Genomic DNA, 18,739 nt, shown 5'->3' on the forward strand with positions numbered 1-18,739 from the left:
GTGAACCCTGAGATCATGACCTAAGCTGAAGTTGGACGCTTAACCAACTGAGCCACCCAAGTGCCCTTTGTCTTTTTAAGATCCAGGCATTCATTTATATACATACGAGTGTGTTTGAGAGCTGAAAAAAAAATTTATGGGTCACTAGCTGCTGAAGGATCAGACATGAATTTAAATTTCAGTGAGGTAGTTATGGCTAGTTGTAATACTGATTGTTTCCTTTAAAGTCACTAAGAAAGTCACTGGAAATTCAGTTCTTCTTCAAATGCAGATACCTCACTGACCCCACCTCCCATCCCCACTTTGACCATTTGTTTTGCAAAATGTTCATTTATTTTCACAGTTCCCGTAGGTGTAGAAGCAAAACTAAATCCACTGGAGTGGACATGGGTTGAACTTACTGTTGACCAAACAGTAGATGTTGTGGTCTGCATGATATATAGTCCTGGAGAATTTTACTGCCATGTGCTTAAAGAGGATGGTAAGTTGACTCTTCTCATTGATTTCTTTGTACAAATACGTTGATGTAGATAATAACTGGAGATGAGTTTAATGAATAATAAAATTACTGTCTTTACAAGAAGGGCCAAGTGGGTAGGTATTTCTGCTTCCAAGAAAGATTTGGTTATAGTTGCCTTTTATTCCATTTTAAGCTATTATTTCTATTTTCGAAAGCTCTCTTTATATTTAAACCAGGTTAGATGTCAAAGAATGTGTTCTAAATTTGTTTTTGAAAATTAAATTTAATGGTTGATTATATTAAAGCATAGCACGCATATATACAAGTGCATAAATAGTACTGCATGACACATTGTCAGAAAGTCAAAACCCTGAATAATCAACATTTAGGTCAGGAAATAAAGCATTACCAGAATCCAGAAGTTTCCTTCGTTTCTCCTCTGATTACTACCCTTTTCTCTCTTTAAAAGGTAAATACTGGGGCACCTGGGTGGCTCAGTCGGTTGAGCATCCGACTTGGTTCAGGTCATGATCTCACAGTTCGTGGGTTCAAGCCTCGCATCAGGCTCTGTGCTGACAGCTCAGAGCCTGGAGCCTGCTTCAGATTCTGTGTCCCCCTCTCTCTCTGCCCCACCCCTGCTGTGCTCTGTCTCTCTCTCTCTTTCAAAAATGAATAAACAAAGTAAATACTGTCCTGCCTTTTAATAGCATAGATTAGCTTTTCCTGGTTTTGAACTTTATATAAGGAATCCTACAATGTGTGCTCTTGTATTCCTTGCTTTTTTTTTTTTTCCACGTTGTTTGTGAGATCAGTTCTTCATTTCCATGTGTGGCAGTAGCCTGTGTCTTGTTACCCCGGTGTGTTCCACCATGTGAATGTACTGTGGATTTATTTCTTTTTAAGGTTGGACACGGGGGTTGTTTCTACTTCTGATCTGTTTAACGATACTGGTGTGAACATTTCCGTACAAATTTAGTGCACGTGTGTATGTGTTTCTTTTTAATATACTCCCAGGAGTGAAATCAGTGGCCCTATCCTAACGGGTATGTGTATTTTCAGCTTTGATCAATGAAGGCCAGAAAGTTTCCGGAGTGATGATGATGACGCTTGTTAGTTTGAGAGTTTTAGTTGCTCCACATCCTTACACCTGTTTCCCCTTCTGTTTCTTTGGAGCTATTCTGGTAAGCAGCGTTAGTTGCAGCTTTTCTAAATCTTGGTTTTCCTCTCTACCAAATGAGGACATGACACTAGGTGCCTAAGCTCGTCTGGCTCCCAATTTGTGAGATCTGTTATCCTTCCCTTCAGAATTACCTGGTAGGTAGGTCACTATTTCGTATAGCATAAGACGTTAACATGTTAAAGTTACTTTTTAGAGGTGATCATACAAGCCTATGGTACAAAATTCAAAAGTTACAAAAAGAGTGTAGAGTGGGACGTTTCCCAGTCCCCCCTGAGTTTTCTGAATATCTTTTCAGAAGTAGTCTATGCATATGCTTGTGTGAACGTATATGTCTCTGTTTGTGTAGGCATACGCGGTAAATGCTGTGATGTCTGCACTTTGCTTTTGTCCCCGCATGGTCCTTTCTTCATTCTTCTTGTCTTCTAAATTAAACTTCTAATAGTGGAATAATTTTAGATTTACAGATAAGTGGCAGAGATGGTGCAGAGTTCCCTTACGCCTCTCAGCTAGCTTCCTCCATAGTTAACGTCTCACAGAATTGTGGTACGTTTGTTACAACTGAGAGAACAACATGGGCACCTAGTCATGAACTGAGATGGGGACATGTCCTTTTTCTTTCTACTCCCACTAATGGCCTTTTTCTATTCCAGGGTCTAGTCCGGGATGCCGCATTGCTGTTTTGTTTCCCTTTTCATGGTTACGTGGTGTTTCACTATGTGGGTTTATCCGACCTCTTATTATTGAAACATTCCTTGTGTTCTCAGGCTTTATTCTGTGAGTGTGTTGTCCGGGCAAATTCCCGTGTAATTATTAAGTCAAAGGATGCATGTGTTCGTGCTTTGGAGTACGCCCAAGGGGGCCGGCCAAGCTAATTCCCACAGACACATACATACGCCTTTCCCACACCATTTTCAGTAGTGTTTCTTAAACTTTGTAAAACTGAAAGGTGACAGCTTTGACTTGTTATAGTTTAGTTTCTGTATTTGTGAAGGGGCCTTTGCCACATGCGTAAAAGGCAGCAGCTGCTTTCCCTTAAGTTGTTGTGTAGTGTCGGGACCCCTTGACTCAGCATTTAAAGCTCTCCGTGGTGTGTACTTTCCCAACACAGTGCTGGTATGTTCTTCATGGTTCACTTTCCACTTCCCTGCTTCGCCAAACTGCTCCCGCCAGGTGAATTTTGGTTGCTTAATTTTGTACTTTGCCTCAGGGCCATTTCTGGTTCTTCGGGAATACCCTCTCCTTCTCTGTCCTATTTCTTTATAAAAGCAGCACACAGAGCTCACCTCTCTGCGTTCCCCTAGCAGATGTCTGTGCCATCCACTCAGTCATTCATTATATGTCCTCCTCCAGGACATATAAGCTTGTGTGTCACTTTGTGTACAGGCTTGTACGCTCTGTCCTTAGCCCTGTGCACAAGTTCGTGCTCTGGTGTGCTGGTAACCATGCCATAGTTGGGGATTACCAAGAGCTTTAACTAATTACGACTTACTTTCCCAGTTAATTTTTTTAATGAGAAAAAGAGAAAAGCATCTGGTATACTTAATAGTTGTTTGGGAATGTACCTGAGGTGTTATGATCAAAACATTTCCAACTTAAAAGGAAAAATCTGTGTGTTCTGCATGCTTTTTTAAATATTAAATGCTGTATGTGTATTGCATTTTCAGCTTTAAAGAAACTCAATGATTTGAATAAGTCATTAGCAGAATATTGCCAGCAGAAGGTGCCCAATGATTTTAAAGCAGAAATAGGGCAACTGTGTTGTGCTCCTTTTGCAGGTAAGTTACAGTTGGTACAGTCTTGACTTTGATAGAAAGTTTTGTTTCCTGATGTTGAGCCCATATTTTGATGTGTATTTTCTTCCCCATGTTTAAGCAAGTATTTCTCACAATCAAGACTAAATGAATGCAGAAAGTGTCATGTCTAATATTCTGTTTGTAACAAGGAACCTCCAAATGGAACTTCCTTACCTCCATTTGTTAAATTTCATTAAATGCTTTTCTTTCCACAATCTCTGATATTAAAGTAAGTTAGATAATGGTTCACTGCAGGTTCATTGTTTCTTCTGGTCACCTGTGTATATACTTAGTTTGGAAGTATATTTTATGAGACTCCTTAATTTCTTAAAAAATTTTTTAATGTTTATTCATTTCTGAACAACAGAGAGCACAAGCAGGGGTGGGGCGGAGAGAGAGGGGGACACAGAATCTGAAGTAGGCTCCAGGCTCTGAGCCGTCAGCACAGAGCCCAATGCGGGGCTCAAGCTCATGAACCGCGAGATCATGACCTCAGCCGAAGTCGGACGCTTAACCGACTGAGCCACCCAGGCGCCCCACCCCTTAATTTCATCGTATGAGTTTTTCGACTATTTTTATATGATTTTACTAATAACAAGTAAAACAGTTTGTCATTAGTTATGAGAGTATTCTAAAACTTCCAGATTGACAGATAACGTTTAAGGTTATTAAGTCTTACCTTCACTTTCACGCTCTGTTTATTGGATAGGTGATGAGTGAAATCTTAAATTTATATTAGATTAGTGTTAAAGTGTGCTGTAAAAATTTGGATGTGTTCTAAAAACACATTTTGATAACTCTCCTGGGGATTTCTGAATGAAAACTAGAGGCATCATCTGGAGAAGGAGAGCAGATTTATTAGCTACTTTACGCAGAGGATTTTTCTTTGGAGATAAAAATTTCAAATGTTAATAGAAAGGAAATAATGTTCTGTGTTACAAACTTTGTGTTAAATATAGGTGATGGTAATTGGTATCGTGCATTAGTCAAGGAAATCTTGCCAGCTGGAAATGTTAAGGTCCATTTTGTGGATTATGGGAACATGGAAGAAGTTACTGCAGATGAACTCCAAATGATCCCATCAAAATTTTTAAAACTTCCGTGTCAAGGGATACGGTGCTGGTTAGCAGGTATGGTGCAGAATAAGCTTTCAAAACTGTCTTCTAATACTTAGGGTAGATGTACTTTTAAGTATTAACATCTGTAATTTTAACATGTGAGCTAGAAGATCTTGCTTCATATTATAAAATTTAGAAACGTACTTTTGAAGATACTGGCCAGCGTGTTGAGTGTAGATGCTAAAAGGAGGGAAACAGCTGCTTTTCTGGGCTTGAGATGGGAATGAAAACTGATATGTCCTCTTGAAGACATTTTGCAGGATTTCTTAGGAGCTTCAAATAGTCCTGCCTTTTGTCTGAGCATTTTTACTTGTAATAATTTATCCCAAAGAAATGATCTTGGAGTCTCACAAAGTTCACCTACAAGGACGTTCCTTATACTGCTGTTAATAGCAGCAAAACAACGCAGGCAGCTAGGCAGGGGATGGGTTCAGTGATGACCTGTAGGGTTGAAAACCTCAGCACCTGCTTCAGATGGTGCCGTGAGGGGCCAGTGGGTGCTGAGGACAAAGGCTCCCCGGCCTGCACAGGCGGATTTAAGTGTTTGCCCTTGCTGCCCGGGCATTAATGTGTAGCAGATAACGAAGAGTACAAATTATAAGAGATGCAGGATAGTATTGTGGTTAAGAGGACAGGCTCTGGAACCAACTCTGCTCCCTACTAGCTGTGCGAGAATTTAAGCAAATTAATTAAACTCTCTGGTGCTTCTGTTTCCTCACTTGGAAAATAACAGTACCTTCCTCAAGGAGTCATTAAGAATAAAAGACATAGGGGCACCTGGGTGGCTCAGTCAGTTAAGCATCTGACTCTTGATTTCAACTCAGGTCATGATCTCACAGTTCATGTGCTTGAGCCACGTGTCAGGCTCCGTGCTGACAGTGCAAAGCCTGCTTGGGATTCTCTCTCTCTCCCCATCTCTGCTCCTCCCCTGCTCATGCTGGTACCCACACTGTCTCTCAAAAATAAACATAAAAAAAAAAGAATAAAAGACATAAAAAATATAAAGCACTAAACACTACCTGGCATCATATCCACAGTAGCTACTATTATTGCAAAGGTTTCTTTATAAAAGAAATCGGTATTATGTGTATGTGGGTCATTCCATACACACATGAAAATTATGGAAGATTGGATACCAAAATGTTAATAGTGCTCATGTCTAGAAGCATAGATGCTTTTTATTTTTCCTCTTGCGTGTTTTCTTTCTGCTTACTACTTACTGTGTTTCAGATTATTCTTAATACCATGTTTCATGTCCGTGCTTCTTCAAGTGTGGCCCCTAGACCAGCAGCATCAACTTGAGAACTTACTCAAATTACAGATTCTCTGTCCCCAACCAAGACCTGCTGCTAAATGGGAAAATCTAGGATGGGCCCCTGAAATCTGTTTTAACGAGCCCTCTAGAGAGTTGAGATGCACACTCAAGTTTGAGGATCACCATTGTAAAAATAAGGGTATCAACCACAATTATCAGAAAAATAATTTTTGGTTAAGTACTTTAAAATAACATTTTGAAATTAACCACTAGAACACTGCCCACAGAAGTGAAGGTGTGTGGTTGACGTCTCCTACCAGCAGAATTGGTGTAACTCATCATTGTGTATGTAACAGAACACGATGGTGGCTTCTAGAATAATCCCATTTTTGCCTGTTGGAAAAATGCCAGGTAAAGATACTTTAGTGGGGAAAGTAAAGAAAGTTTCTGAGTGACTCAAAACCCTACCGGTATGTTTACACCTGCCAGTATCTGTAACTCGGGCATGGGGGATGTAGAGATGTAATTGAACGTTGAAAAAAGATACCAAAATGGCTGACCCGAATGGAGTACTTAACAAGGACCCAGTCCCAGACACCGTTGAAGTGAAAATGCAGCTTGGGCATGGAATCCTATTTAATGCCGTTCTTCTTTGCCAGATGTAGAGCCGAAAAACAGACACTGGACTAAAGAAGCCATCACAAGATTTCAGATGTGTGTTGCAGGGATAAAACTCCAAGCCCGAGTGGTTGAAATCACTGGACAGGGAGTGGGAATTGAGCTCACTGATGTCTCCACTTCTTACCCCAGAATAATCAGTGATGTTCTGATTGAAGAACATCTGGTCTTAAAAAGTAGTTCGCCATGTAAAGGCTTGAGAAGTAATAGGCCTGTTAATAAACATGATCTTCAAATTGATGCCCTGGGGCTTCAAGGTAACATTTTTAAACCTTTGATTTGTTATTTAATGTATCCTTTGCTCTTACAGGTTATGAAAGTTTTTCTATCCAAATGATGCAGTTTTTCTGTAGAAATACATGCTTTGTGGAAATAGGTTAATAATAGGTTATGAAAATATTTATTGAAACATGGTTTTATGCAACACCATGCTCAGTTTTAGTGTAGCCACTTATCAGGTAATCTTGCACCATATAATTATGTGTCCCCTAAAGTTTCAACCAGTTTTAAGAATTACATTATAGGGGTGTCTGGGTGGCTCAGTTGTTTAAGCATCTGACTTGAACTCAGGTCACGATAGTGTGGTTCACAAGTTCGGGCCCCGTGTCGGGCTCTGTGCTGAGAGCTCAGAGCCTGGAGCCTACTTCAGATTCTGTCTCCTCCTCTCTCTGCACCCCCCACCCCCCCCCCCAGCCACACACACTCTCTTCCTTTCTCAAAAATAAATATGAAAAAAAATAATTACATTATATGTACTACAGAAGTAACACTGGAGTGCAGTAGGTCAGTAGATTGGACTCTTTTGTAATACAAAATCCCTCAAATTGAATAGATTGTTTTGTGAAAATACAGATTTTCATGTTAGGAATTTGTGAATGTTGATAATCAGCAGTTGATGAATAAATTGAATGAATATGTAACTGGGAGAGAATACCAAGTTTAGTCTATTTTATGCAAGATCTGTTTTCTGTGTTTTCAGCCATGTCTTCAGCTGAGCAGTGGAGGACAATAGAATTGCCAGTTAATAAAACTGTGCAAGCAACCATATTAGAAATCGTAAACCCACGCTTGTTTTATGCTCTACCAAATGAGATGCCAGGTAAGAAACCAAATTTTGAGACCTATTGATACGCATCTTTTTAACTGTATAATGAAAACACTTCTCTGGAGAATTCCTTAAGAAGTAAGAGGGAGAGGGGAGGCTGGTGATTTTTGTCTTACTCAATGTTATAAGGAAGAATTGACCGTCATAACACTTAAGGCACATGTAGTTACTCAAACACAAATGTGAACATGAAGGGAATGCCCTGCATTTAGCACCTGTCCAACCTTCAGGTTTTTATAAGGAAATCGTGTCTCTTAAAGAAATTGTGGTTTACACAATGGAATACTACGTGGCAATGAGAAAGAATGAAATATGGCCTTTTGTTAGCAATGTGGATGGAACTGGAGAGTGTTATACTAAGTGAAATAAGTCCTAGAAAGACAGATACCGTATGTTTTCACTCTTATGTGGATCCTGAGAAACTTAACAGAAGACCAAGGGGGAGGGGAAGGGAAAAAAAAAAAAAGGTTTAGAGAGCGAGGGAGCCAAAACATAAGAGACTCTTAAAAACTGAGAACAAACTGAGGGGTTGATGGGGTGTGGGAGGGAGGGGAGGGTGGGTGATGGGTACTGAGGAGGCCACCTGTTGGGATGAGCACTGGGTGTTGTATGGAAACCAATTTGATAACAAATTTCATATTAAAAAATCGTGTCCTTAATTGCTATATAATTTTTTGCTTAAAAACAGATATCTAGGGGCGGCTGGGTGGCTCACTTGGTTAAGCATCTCATGGTTCGTGAGTTCGAGCCCCGCGTCGGGCTCTGTGCTGACAGAGTCTGGAGCCTGCTTCAGATTCTCTGTCTCTCTTTCTTTCTCTCTCTCTCTCTCTGCCCCTCCCCCACTGACATTCTGTGTCTCTCTCTCTCTCTCTCTCTCTCTCTCTCTCAAAAATAAACAAACATTAAAAAACATGGGGGGCCTGGGTGGCTCAGTCGGTTAAGCATTTGACTCTTGGGTTTGGCTCAGGTCATAATCTCACGGTTTGTGAGTTCGAGCCCTGCGTTGGGCTCTGTGTTGACAGTCAGAGCCTGGAGCCTGCTTCAGATTCTGTGTCTCACTCTGTCTCTGCCCTTCCCCCCTCGTACTCTGTCTTTCTCTCTCTCAAAAAAAAAAAAAAATACTATCTAATTTGAATTGTATTTACAAAGCTAACATGTTAAGAAAATTTGATATGTTGAAAGTGTACTTTGTAATCCGTGTTAGTACAGTTTAGAGACTTAGAAAGGTGTTTTACACTGGTCCTAATCCTGAAAAAAAGTAACGTATAAATGTTTTCTTCTTTGTTTCATGGAAGTGTATATTAAGGAATCTCTTTCAACATATTTGAGTTTATCCTTGTAGTGTCAGAAAGAGAGTTAGTGCAAGTTAGTGCAGATTTAAAACAATTTGCAGGTACTTGAAGGCTGGAAAAGTGAATCTTTGTTTCACATTGTCAAACGAGGATGTGAGGGCGATCTGGCTCGACATCTGTCACCCCATTGATCGCCAGGGTCGATGGGGCTGATCCGGCTGGCTAGGCGGGAGTCCCCTTCCTCCCTCACTGCTCCATGTGCGTCCCTCCCGAAGCTGCGCGCTCGGTCGAAGAGGACGACCTTCCCCGATAGAGGAGGACCGTTCTTGGGTCAAGGGTATACGAGTAGCTGCGCTCCCCTGCTAGAACCTCCAAACAAGCTCTCAAGGTCCAAATTGTCAGACGACAAATTGTGGTGATACCAACAAGGGCTCTTAAATCTATGTCCAGCATTACAAATAATCATCTTTAATCTGTGTAGGTGGAAAGTAGGGTTATTGAATCCTGATGAATTGGAAGAACTGTGTTTTATTAACTAGAACACACTTAACTGAAAATCACATGGGAAAATTGTGAAAGTGGGACTCAATGAGTTTCTGTAGAGTATGGCCATGCTGGTGTGGAACTGAGCGCTCTGGAGGCTTCCCTCGTCCTCCCGCCCAGCACTGCAGCCCGCCTGTACCCGGGGCCGCCGTGGTTTCGTGGATTCTTCACATGTAAATGTAAACAGGGTCTTTAAAGTGATTCGATTTAACATTCTTTTTGTATACTGTCGAAACAGCACCGAAAATTTCCTCACAGGAAATTGCTTTTTTGTGTTTCAGAAAATCAGGAAAGACTGTGTGTGTTGACAGCTGAATTGGTAGAATATTGCAGTGCTCAGAATAGTCGATTGTCTTACCGACCAAAAATTGGAGATGTGTGCTGTGCCAGATACACAAGTAAGGGTCTTTGAGGTAAAATATTAAAGGGAAATATTTTGTTCTCTTTTACATGAAATTTTGTGTGTTTTGTTATTGAAGTGCACATTTCATTTTGTTAGAGAAATTAAGAAAGGCAGGGTTGTTTGTTAATTCATATGTTCTGTTCCATAACCATAAATTATGTTTAGGTAAGGATATAGGTAGGTATCTACCAGTACTTACAGATAATCAGTTTTACATAATAATATCATATTTATATGTGGAGGAGTTGCAAGTTTATAGAACTTTCTGAATGTGCTAAAAAAAAATAAATAACTGTGTTGAAAAGTCGACTTGTTGAATCAGGGACACTTTAACCATTGTCCTGTTGTTTTAATATTTCATGTTAACAGATTTCTTTTAGGAATAAAAATAACACTTGGAGTGAATATTCTTGGGCAGAAATTTTGGGAATTCCTGAGTCAAAAGATGTCAATTGTTTTGTACGTCCCAGAAGCATATTGCTCTCTGGGTATCTTAAAGAAATGTCCATATGTGCCAAAAGTTTGTGAGTGCCAATTCATCATCTCCTTGTCAGCAATGAATTTAAAGTGTTTTTGCTCTATTGCCCACATAGTGTTCATTTTTAAATTTAAATTTACAGTTAACCATATTACGTTTAGTTTTGTTTCCTTTTGTATGACAACTGGATCTACATTCTCCTTCCTTTTCTTCTGATAGAAATCTATCGTAATTTTTGGTTAGATAAGTATTCTTTATTACTTTATTAGAACTTTACATAAACACTGTTCACAGCTGTGTAGTAAACCATGATGTAATGAGATACATGGTTACATATCTCTTTTGCAGTCTTTGTTGTTGTTGTTACCAGTGTTCTGTATCCTTTCACTGATTATCTCCAGTTGTCTGCATTGGTATAAATTCTCTTTGTGAACATTTGTGTACGTTATCAGCTTTTATCATATTGTCAGTTCTTGTGGCCTTTGCGCCTCCTATCTAGACTGCTTGTCCTTCACGGCTGAGCAATCACCCTGGAATTTTTCCTTCATCATCATGCTGGTGATGGATTCCCTTTTGTTTCATGGATTTGTCTCTTACCTGACCTTGTTGGCCAAATTTCTCCCTCCCTCATCTCACCTTGTTTTCTGAATTCCTTACGTTTGGTTTACCCTAATATTTGGGTATATATCCCATCCTTCAGAAGCTGAGAAAAGATACACGTAAGGTGAATTTTCTCTTATCTCCCCATGTTCTCCCATGTTTGAAAAAGGCTTTACCCTAACAAGTAATCGATAGCTTGCCTAGATCTAAAACTCTAGATTGGAAATAATCTTTCCCTTAAATTTTTGAAGGCATTGCTTTTTTTCTTTTTTTTAAGAGTTTTTTTTTATTTTTTAGTAATCTCTACACCCAACATGGGGTTCAAACTTACAACCCCAAGATCGAGAGTTACACGTTCTTTTTTTTTTTTTAATTTTTTTTTTTAATGTTTATTTATTTTTGAGACAGAGAGAGACAGAGCATGAACGGGGGAGGGTCAGAGAGAGAGGGAGACACAGAATCTGAAGCAGGCTCCAGGCTCTGAGCTGTCAGCACAGAGCCCGACGCGGGGCTCGAACTCACGGACCGCGAGATCATGACCTGAGCCGAAGTCGGACGCTTAACTGACTGAGCCACCCAGGCGCCCCGAGAGTTGCACATTCTACTGATCAAGCCAGACAGGCCAGTCTGCTTTTACTGTTTTTTAGCTGTAGCTGTTGCTGGTCAAGAGAGAAGGATCATTTAGATTCTCCAAACTGTATGTTTTTTTATCCTGGATCTTGTAGGAATGTCTTCATCCTGTTCTGAAATTCATGATGTGACTTAGTATTGGCTTTCACTGTTGTGCTGGGCGCTCGTAAGTGGCTGGGCCCTTAAGGCTAGAAAGTTGTGAGCTTCAGTTCTGAGAAATTTTTCTGAAATTTTTTTATTCCCTTCTTTGATTTTCTGTTCTCTTAAGAATTCTAAATATTCTAATGTTGGACTTGAAACTCTTCTGCTAAGTTTCCTCTTTTCTCTTTCACTTTTTTTCATTGTTTTCAAGAGAGTTCCTCAATTTTATTTCCCAGCTTACTGAGTTTTTAACTTCTGGTACCACATCTCTAGTTTCAGTAGCTTTGTTGTCTGTCTTCTCAAGTGTGTGTTTTTAATAATGTCTTGGTATTCCAAGGGTGGAAGGTGTTTTCTCTGGGAATGTTAACATCGTTGTAATTTTCAGTCTTCTCCCGATTCCTAGAGTTCCTGTTTGTTCTGATCTTCTCCGTCGTGTCGGAGGCTTACTTCAAATGTCTGGTGATCTTTTGCTGTTCACTTACAATGGGGCGTCTGATTGGGAGCTTCTGGTGGCCTTCACTGTAGGGTGATGGGGCCCGTCCATTTCACCAGGACTCCCGCTGTTGAGAATCTTGAAGTGCATTCACTTGGGACTGGTGTCTCCTGCTTGGAGTGGGTAGCTCTCCTGACATTGTTCTTGGCAAACTTCCTTCTCTGCGCTGCCTCATGCTTCCGAGTCCAGTAGTCTGGTTCATCCTCTCAGGAGAAGAAACCTCTAGTCTTCTGCCCTTGAGTAGGAGCAGTTGGCTGGAAATGAAGAGGGCATTCGAAGCTTTATTAAAACCCATGAACATAAAAGAGATCATTCTCTTTAGCAACTTAAAAAATAAGTGTTATGTGTAAATGTATTTATAAACTAAAGTCTGTTCAGATGTCTTGGGAAGGAGGTACACTTCCTTTCCCCAGGCCTGATGTTCAGCTTCATCCTTACTACTGCCTTTGAATGGCTTGATTGTCCAGGCTTGGGGGTTTGAGGTGCAAATGAAGAGGCTTCTTTGCTTCCCCACGGCCAGGCCAGCTTTGCTTGAGCACTGCTACCTCATTTCCATTCAGGCATCTGCTTTCCAGCTTCCGGTGTTGTCTTCTCTCTTGTTCTCTATCCTTGTGGTTTTGTGCTTTTTCCTTTTTAATCATGCGGTTGTCTTTTTAGTAGACTCTGGAAGGAGTGGAGGTGATGCTTGTGTTTCATCTGGACTGTAATCAAAAATTTTCAGTGATGTAAATGTAACTGAATAACTATCTGGAGGGAGGGAGAGAGTCATTGAATGTACCTTCTTACCTAAGATTGCATTATATTTTCAGATGATGACTTCTGGTACCGTGCCATTGTTCTGGGGACATCAGATGCTAATGTGAAAGTGCTCTATGTAGACTATGGAAACATTGAAACTCTGCCTTTTTCCAGAGTGCAGCCAATTTCCACCAGCCACCTGGAGCTTCCTTTCCAAATTATTAAATGTTCACTTGAAGGTAGGCAGTTAAGTCACTTTCCGGTTGAGATGTCTGTGTGGTTTTCCCTTTGTTTTATAGCCCTAGGTCTGAGTCAAATGGGCACTTCAATAACTGCCCAGATTTCTAAACATCAAGCAGAGTTTACCAAAAAAGTTTCGTATCTTCTATTCTTTATTTCATTCTCACAAAAATTATATTGCTAGCCCGTTGTTCAGTTATTGTGTTTGGCCCCGGGTTGCACAGCTAGAAGTGGCAGTGCCTGGGAGAACTGGGCCTTCTGACCCTTATCTGAGGGCCTCTCTGCTCTGTCATGGCTCTTAGAGACAAGAGACATTCAGATGACACCATTCGGGCTAATTCACTGTGCACTGTATCTGCACTGATATTCAGTTCCTTCCTTTGGTGTTTGAGTAAAGCGAACAAAAATGCTAATGTAGCTTTTTACTTTCACTCCTCATTTTGTTACCCAGCGGTCCCAGCAGATAATAGCTCACTCATTGGCTCCTAGTCTGCTTTGGTTTTGACTCAGGGAGAGAGTTGGAAAATTACCTTTATTATTGTTTGCCTTTCCCATTAGGACATATGTCCCTGGCAGTAACTGTTTTCTGTTTTGTGCCCTCCAGACTCAGATTAGTGCTCGATAAACAATAGGGATCAATGAATATTTATCGAGTGATTTTTTTTTTTAATGCAACAGCAATAGTACATCAAAGCATACCTAAACTCAGCTGGAGTGAGGCTTTTGCTTATTTTCTTTATTATTACTTTTTATTTATTTACCTTGAGAGAGAGAGAGAGAGAGAGAGAGAGAGAGAGAGACAGCACAAGTGGGGGAGGGACAGAGAGGGAGAGACAGAGAGAATCCAAGAAGGCTCCACATGGCCAGCATGGATCCCAAGGCGGGTCTTGAACTCATGAACTGCAAGATCATGACCTGAGCTGATAGGAAGAGTTGGACACTTGACCAATTGAGCCACTCAGACATCCCTTTGCTTATTATCTTTAGATGTATGTAAATTTTTTTTTTTTAAGGCACTTGATTAATATTCAGTTTTTTCCCCAGGACTAATAGAATTGAATGGAAACTACTTGCAATTAGTGATAGAACTACTAAAAAATTTCATGCTGAATCAGAATGTAATGCTTTCCGTAAAAGGAATTACCAACAATGTCCATATGGTGTCGGTTGAGAAATGCTGTGAAAATGGTACTGTCAGTATAGCTGATAAGCTGGTGACTTACGGCCTGGCAAAAAACATCACATCTAAAAAGCAAAGTGCTTTAAATACAGGTATCTGTTTTCAAGTTTAATTAATGACAGATGTAAGTGTAATTAAGAAGCAATGTAATCAGTGTAGGTGACCTGGTCTTTCCTTACTCTGCGTGGTCACATTCCCTTCCTCCTCCCTGTCCTTTGTAAATCCAGTGGCACGGGGACCTACTGGGTGGAAGCAGGCCTCCCGGTCCAGATTTTCCTTAGCTTAGGCTCAGCAGCATTGCTGATACATTGATGCTGAGAGCTTTAGAAATGTCTGGCATTCAGAATTACTTCCAACTTACTTTCGACCCTGACCAAAGTGAGAAGAGTTTGCACTTTTGAGACTGGATCTTCTGGATATCTCACAAGAGGATTACTTGATAGGCCTGCCCTCGGCTGAAGGGCTATCCCATATATGATAGGCAAAAGACCTAAAATCCTAGAGATGAGGGCATTAATTTGGTGAAAACTAGGACACAGTAGTAGAAAATATTAAAGCCCAAATGAGAAGTAATTGATTAGGTCCTTGATAGTGAGAACCCATGCCTAAGGGGCAGAGCTGTGTAAATTCAGTGTTTCGTCAGTGTTTTTGTTACATATGGTGTGTGTTATCTGATGGCTTTTTGTATTTGCTTCTAGAAAAGACATGTAGGATGAATTGCTGTTGCACAGAGTTACGGAAACAGGTGGGTAGAGTTTATTTGAAGTGAAATTATACTTCTTACATTTTTAGAAATGAAGTAATACTATTTCTTTATCACCCATAGGTTGAAAAACATGAACAGATTCTTCTCTTCCTCTTAAACAATCCAACCAATCAAAATAAATTTATTGAAATGAAAAAATTGTTGAGAAGTTAAGTAAGTTAAATTTGATGTTTTCACCACTTCCGTCACCACCAACGGGACGTCTCAAGGCATGTCAGGGTAGAACTCATGGCATGAACCACGTCATGAGGCTGTTCTTTATTTTGCGACCTAATGATTTGAGGTCTGGTTGTAATGTGTTTGTTGCCTTGCCGAGTTTTTGTTTTTTTTTTTTTTTTTTTTCCTAATTTTTTTTTTCAACGTTTTTTATTTATTTTTGGGACAGAGAGAGACAGAGCATGAACGGGGGAGGGACAGAGAGAGAGGGAGACACAGAATCGGAAACAGGCTCCAGGCTCCGAGCCATCAGCCCAGAGCCTGACGCGGGGCTCGAACTCACAGACCGTGAGATCGTGACCTGGCTGAAGTCGGACGCTTAACCGACTGCGCCACCCAGGCGCCCCGCCTTGCCGAGTTTTATTTGCTGATCTGAAGTTGGCCGTTAATGGGACTGAGTCCAGGGGTGTTCACGTCGTAACCACTCACTGTTGTTCAGTTCCGAATGCTTACATTATTGATGGCGCAGAGGGACTTGTAAAAATTGTTGTGAGGTAAAGCTTTACCTCAGATTCTTTGTGTCTTAGGGGTGAAATGAACTCTCACTTGGGCATGTTGCGGTAAAAATGTTCAGCATTTTTTGTGAAGAGGTTTTAAAGGGCCAAGAATGGAAAATGGGCTTCACTGATAGTGTATTTCATTTCAAAACAAAGCCTACTCTCTGGTGGTGATTCTAGTGTGTAACAATGATAATTGGTGAGTTTGGCACAACAGTTTCCCCACATTGATTGATTGATTGATTGATTTTTATTATTTTGTTTTTGGTCTGGGATGCTTTGTTCGAAGGTAGCCCTCAGAAGTACCTTGTGATCAGAGGTCAGTTAGAATTTCTGATGAAAATGAAATTGTCTTTCCTACTAATTCCAGCCAAAAGCAAAGGGTCTCTGACTCAGTGCACTCTTGTCGGCTACAGCACAGCCTGGGTCAGACCTTTTTGCAAGTAGCCCACGGGATGGTACCTCTGAGCGCCTGGTGATTGTCCGTGAGTTCACGTGCTCTCTCCTTCTCCGTGTGGGAAGGTCCATTATTTTGTTTCTGCTCCTAAGAAAGTACAGCTGAATTCTGAGTGGAGTGTCATCGCTGCTAGAGCAATAGTTTTGTCTCCTGATTTTCTTTACAAGTTTTGGGTTATTTCTAATAAATGCTCATCTGCCATTGCAGTTACAGCCTTCAGTCCTTTCTGATGCACTCGCTTTCAGTATTGACTACTGTCTTGTGTGCTTGAGTCTAAGATCTTAAGTTAAAAAAAAATGTAAAGTCAAATCTTAAATTTCCTGATAATTTTGTAGGGTAACGGACATGCAGTGACATGGACTTCTGGAATTTAGTCCTAGCACCAAATCATCTCATTTTTACCTGTGTAATAGGCTTTTTTTGTAAGGATATTGAGAGTGCTAACCCGCACGAGATGAAAGTTCTATTTTCTCTTGTTTCTACATAGATTGAAGACATTGTTTAAAAAAAAGACAAAAACAAGATGTGATTTAAAGACTAGTAGTTGAACTAGCTTTTCCTTTACTGTGGAATAAATACGTATTTTTATCTACATTTTGAATATAGTATAATGCCTTATGTATTATTTAAAAAGCACTTGAACATCTAGTCGCATACGTAATCATTACAGTAGTCCTGGAAAGAGAGTAAGACCCCACTTTATAGATGAGGCCAAGGCTCAAAGAGGTTAAATGGCTGCACTGGATACACACAAAACCAGGTCTTAGGCTCAAAGCTGAACCCTCTCTGCTGCTCCTTGCTGCTTACTGTCTGCTGTGCTGCAGTGTCCTTAGATTCAGTCAGTTTTGAAGGACATGAGACTGAGGAGTTATATTAGAAGAAATTACAGGATACCCCGGGTGGCTCAGTTGATTAAGTGTCTGATTATAGGTTTCGGCTCAGGTCATGATTTCCCGGTTCGTGAGTTCAAGCCCTGCGTCGGGCTCTGTGCTGACAGCATGGAGCCTGCTTGTGATTCTCTCTCCCTCTCCTCTCTCTCTCTCTCTCTCTCTCTCTCTCTCTGTCCCTCCCATGCACGTGTTCTGTCTCTCAAAATGAATGGATAAACTGAAACAAAAAAAGAAAAAATTACATACATGATTGCTTAAGCATACTTCATTGTGGTGGAAGTATAGTTGAATATTCACTCTTTTTTTTTTTTAATTTTTTTTTAACGTTTATTTATTTTTGAGACAGAGACAGAGCATGAACGGGGGAGGGTCAGAGAGAGGGAGACACAGAATCTGAAACAGGCTCCAGGCTCTAAGCTGTCAGCACAGAGCCTGACGTGGGGCTCGAACTCACGGACTGTGAGATCATGACCTGAGCCGAAGCCGGCCGCTCAACTGACTGAGCCACCCAGGCGCCCCGAATATTCACTCTTCTAAAATGTTTTTCCTAGATACAGAGAAAATGTGTTTAAAATTGAAGTGTTTAGTCTTTATTGGAGAAATTTTTAAATAACTGTAAAATCGCCCAACTAGGAATGCTGTGGCGATAGGCTGTCCTCTGTGGCTCAGACGTGATAAATAAGTGCTTCAGCACACAAGTCACTGTAACATTCTGTATCGGAAGGGGAGTGCACACAGCTGTGTTTCGCTTTGGTCCAGGGCGGTCCAAACCACGGCAGCTCGTGCACAATGCTGTGGCGGTGCATTTCTGCAACAGATCCGACTTGAATGTACACTTTGGTTTGCTTGCACTTTAGAAATTAAGTAGGGTGATTGAGTCTCTAATAAGGCATATTGAGAGTTGATTTTTCTCTTTCAGAAGCAGTCTGTCCCGGAGATACATGCTTACCAGAAAGGAAACAACGAAGGCTAGACTTAGAGGCAGCACGGCACCCCGCGTGTTCATCGCGAATGTTGTCTTCTGTGCCTCCGTTTCTGTTTGCTTTGCCGCTCTTCTGTTGGGTTGGGGAGTTGTGTTTTTTTCCCTCTAAGTTCTTCCTCCCAAATAAGTCTGGCGTGGAAGTTTCATACCACATTCATGGGGATATTGGGAAGAGATACATAGGGATTTTCTACTGTGAATATAAATTTTTAGGACTTAAAGGTAACAGTGAAGAAAATACGGCTTCATATTACTAGCAGATAAATCTAGTTGATAGATGCATGAGTTTCTTTGGATTTTTCTGTATGTTTGAAATACTTGGTAATAAAACATGCCTTGCTCTGTCGTCATCTGCCTCTTCCACTTAATAAATGTTTCTTGGCTTGTTGTTGCTTCGGTCCTGGCTCTTCTTTTCCTGTCCACTCCTGAGATCGTGAGCTGCTGTCTCCATCCCAACTCGGATCTCTTTTCCTGTGGCCTTTTGGGCTCAGAGTCTATCCTCAGGCTCTCAACCGCTCCTCAGCTGCGGAAGGGACTTTCTCTTTCTGCTTCTACAGAACATCCATACCCTTCCAAATCTGCAGCCATCTAGACTTCGTTGTAG

At 40.8% G+C, this 18,739-nt stretch overlaps 1 protein-coding gene across 3 annotated transcripts in view; it reads left to right on the forward strand.

The window, feature by feature from the left end:
• The window catches only part of TDRD1 (tudor domain containing 1), a 49,361-nt gene extending 30,838 nt beyond the window's left edge, over window positions 1-18,523 (forward strand). Inside the window, exons 16-26 of one of the 3 annotated variants that reach the window (XM_058697852.1) lie at window positions 344-481; window positions 3,305-3,415; window positions 4,393-4,563; window positions 6,466-6,741; window positions 7,464-7,583; window positions 9,706-9,822; window positions 12,979-13,146; window positions 14,192-14,419; window positions 15,026-15,072; window positions 15,154-15,246; window positions 18,073-18,523. In XM_058697852.1, coding sequence (XP_058553835.1) covers window positions 344-481; window positions 3,305-3,415; window positions 4,393-4,563; window positions 6,466-6,741; window positions 7,464-7,583; window positions 9,706-9,822; window positions 12,979-13,146; window positions 14,192-14,419; window positions 15,026-15,072; window positions 15,154-15,246 — 1,469 coding nt within the window. In that variant the 3' untranslated portion in view covers window positions 18,073-18,523. Of the gene's footprint in view, window positions 1-343; window positions 482-3,304; window positions 3,416-4,392; window positions 4,564-6,465; window positions 6,742-7,463; window positions 7,584-9,705; window positions 9,838-12,978; window positions 13,147-14,191; window positions 14,420-15,025; window positions 15,073-15,153; window positions 15,247-18,072 lie in introns of those variants that run through there. The other 2 variants (XM_058697853.1, XM_058697854.1) reach the window with 2 other exon arrangements.
• Window positions 18,524-18,739: the final 216 nt, after the last annotated feature.

This window comes from Neofelis nebulosa, chromosome 13 (genome assembly GCF_028018385.1).
Source record: "Neofelis nebulosa isolate mNeoNeb1 chromosome 13, mNeoNeb1.pri, whole genome shotgun sequence".
Taxonomy (NCBI): domain Eukaryota; kingdom Metazoa; phylum Chordata; class Mammalia; order Carnivora; family Felidae; genus Neofelis; species Neofelis nebulosa.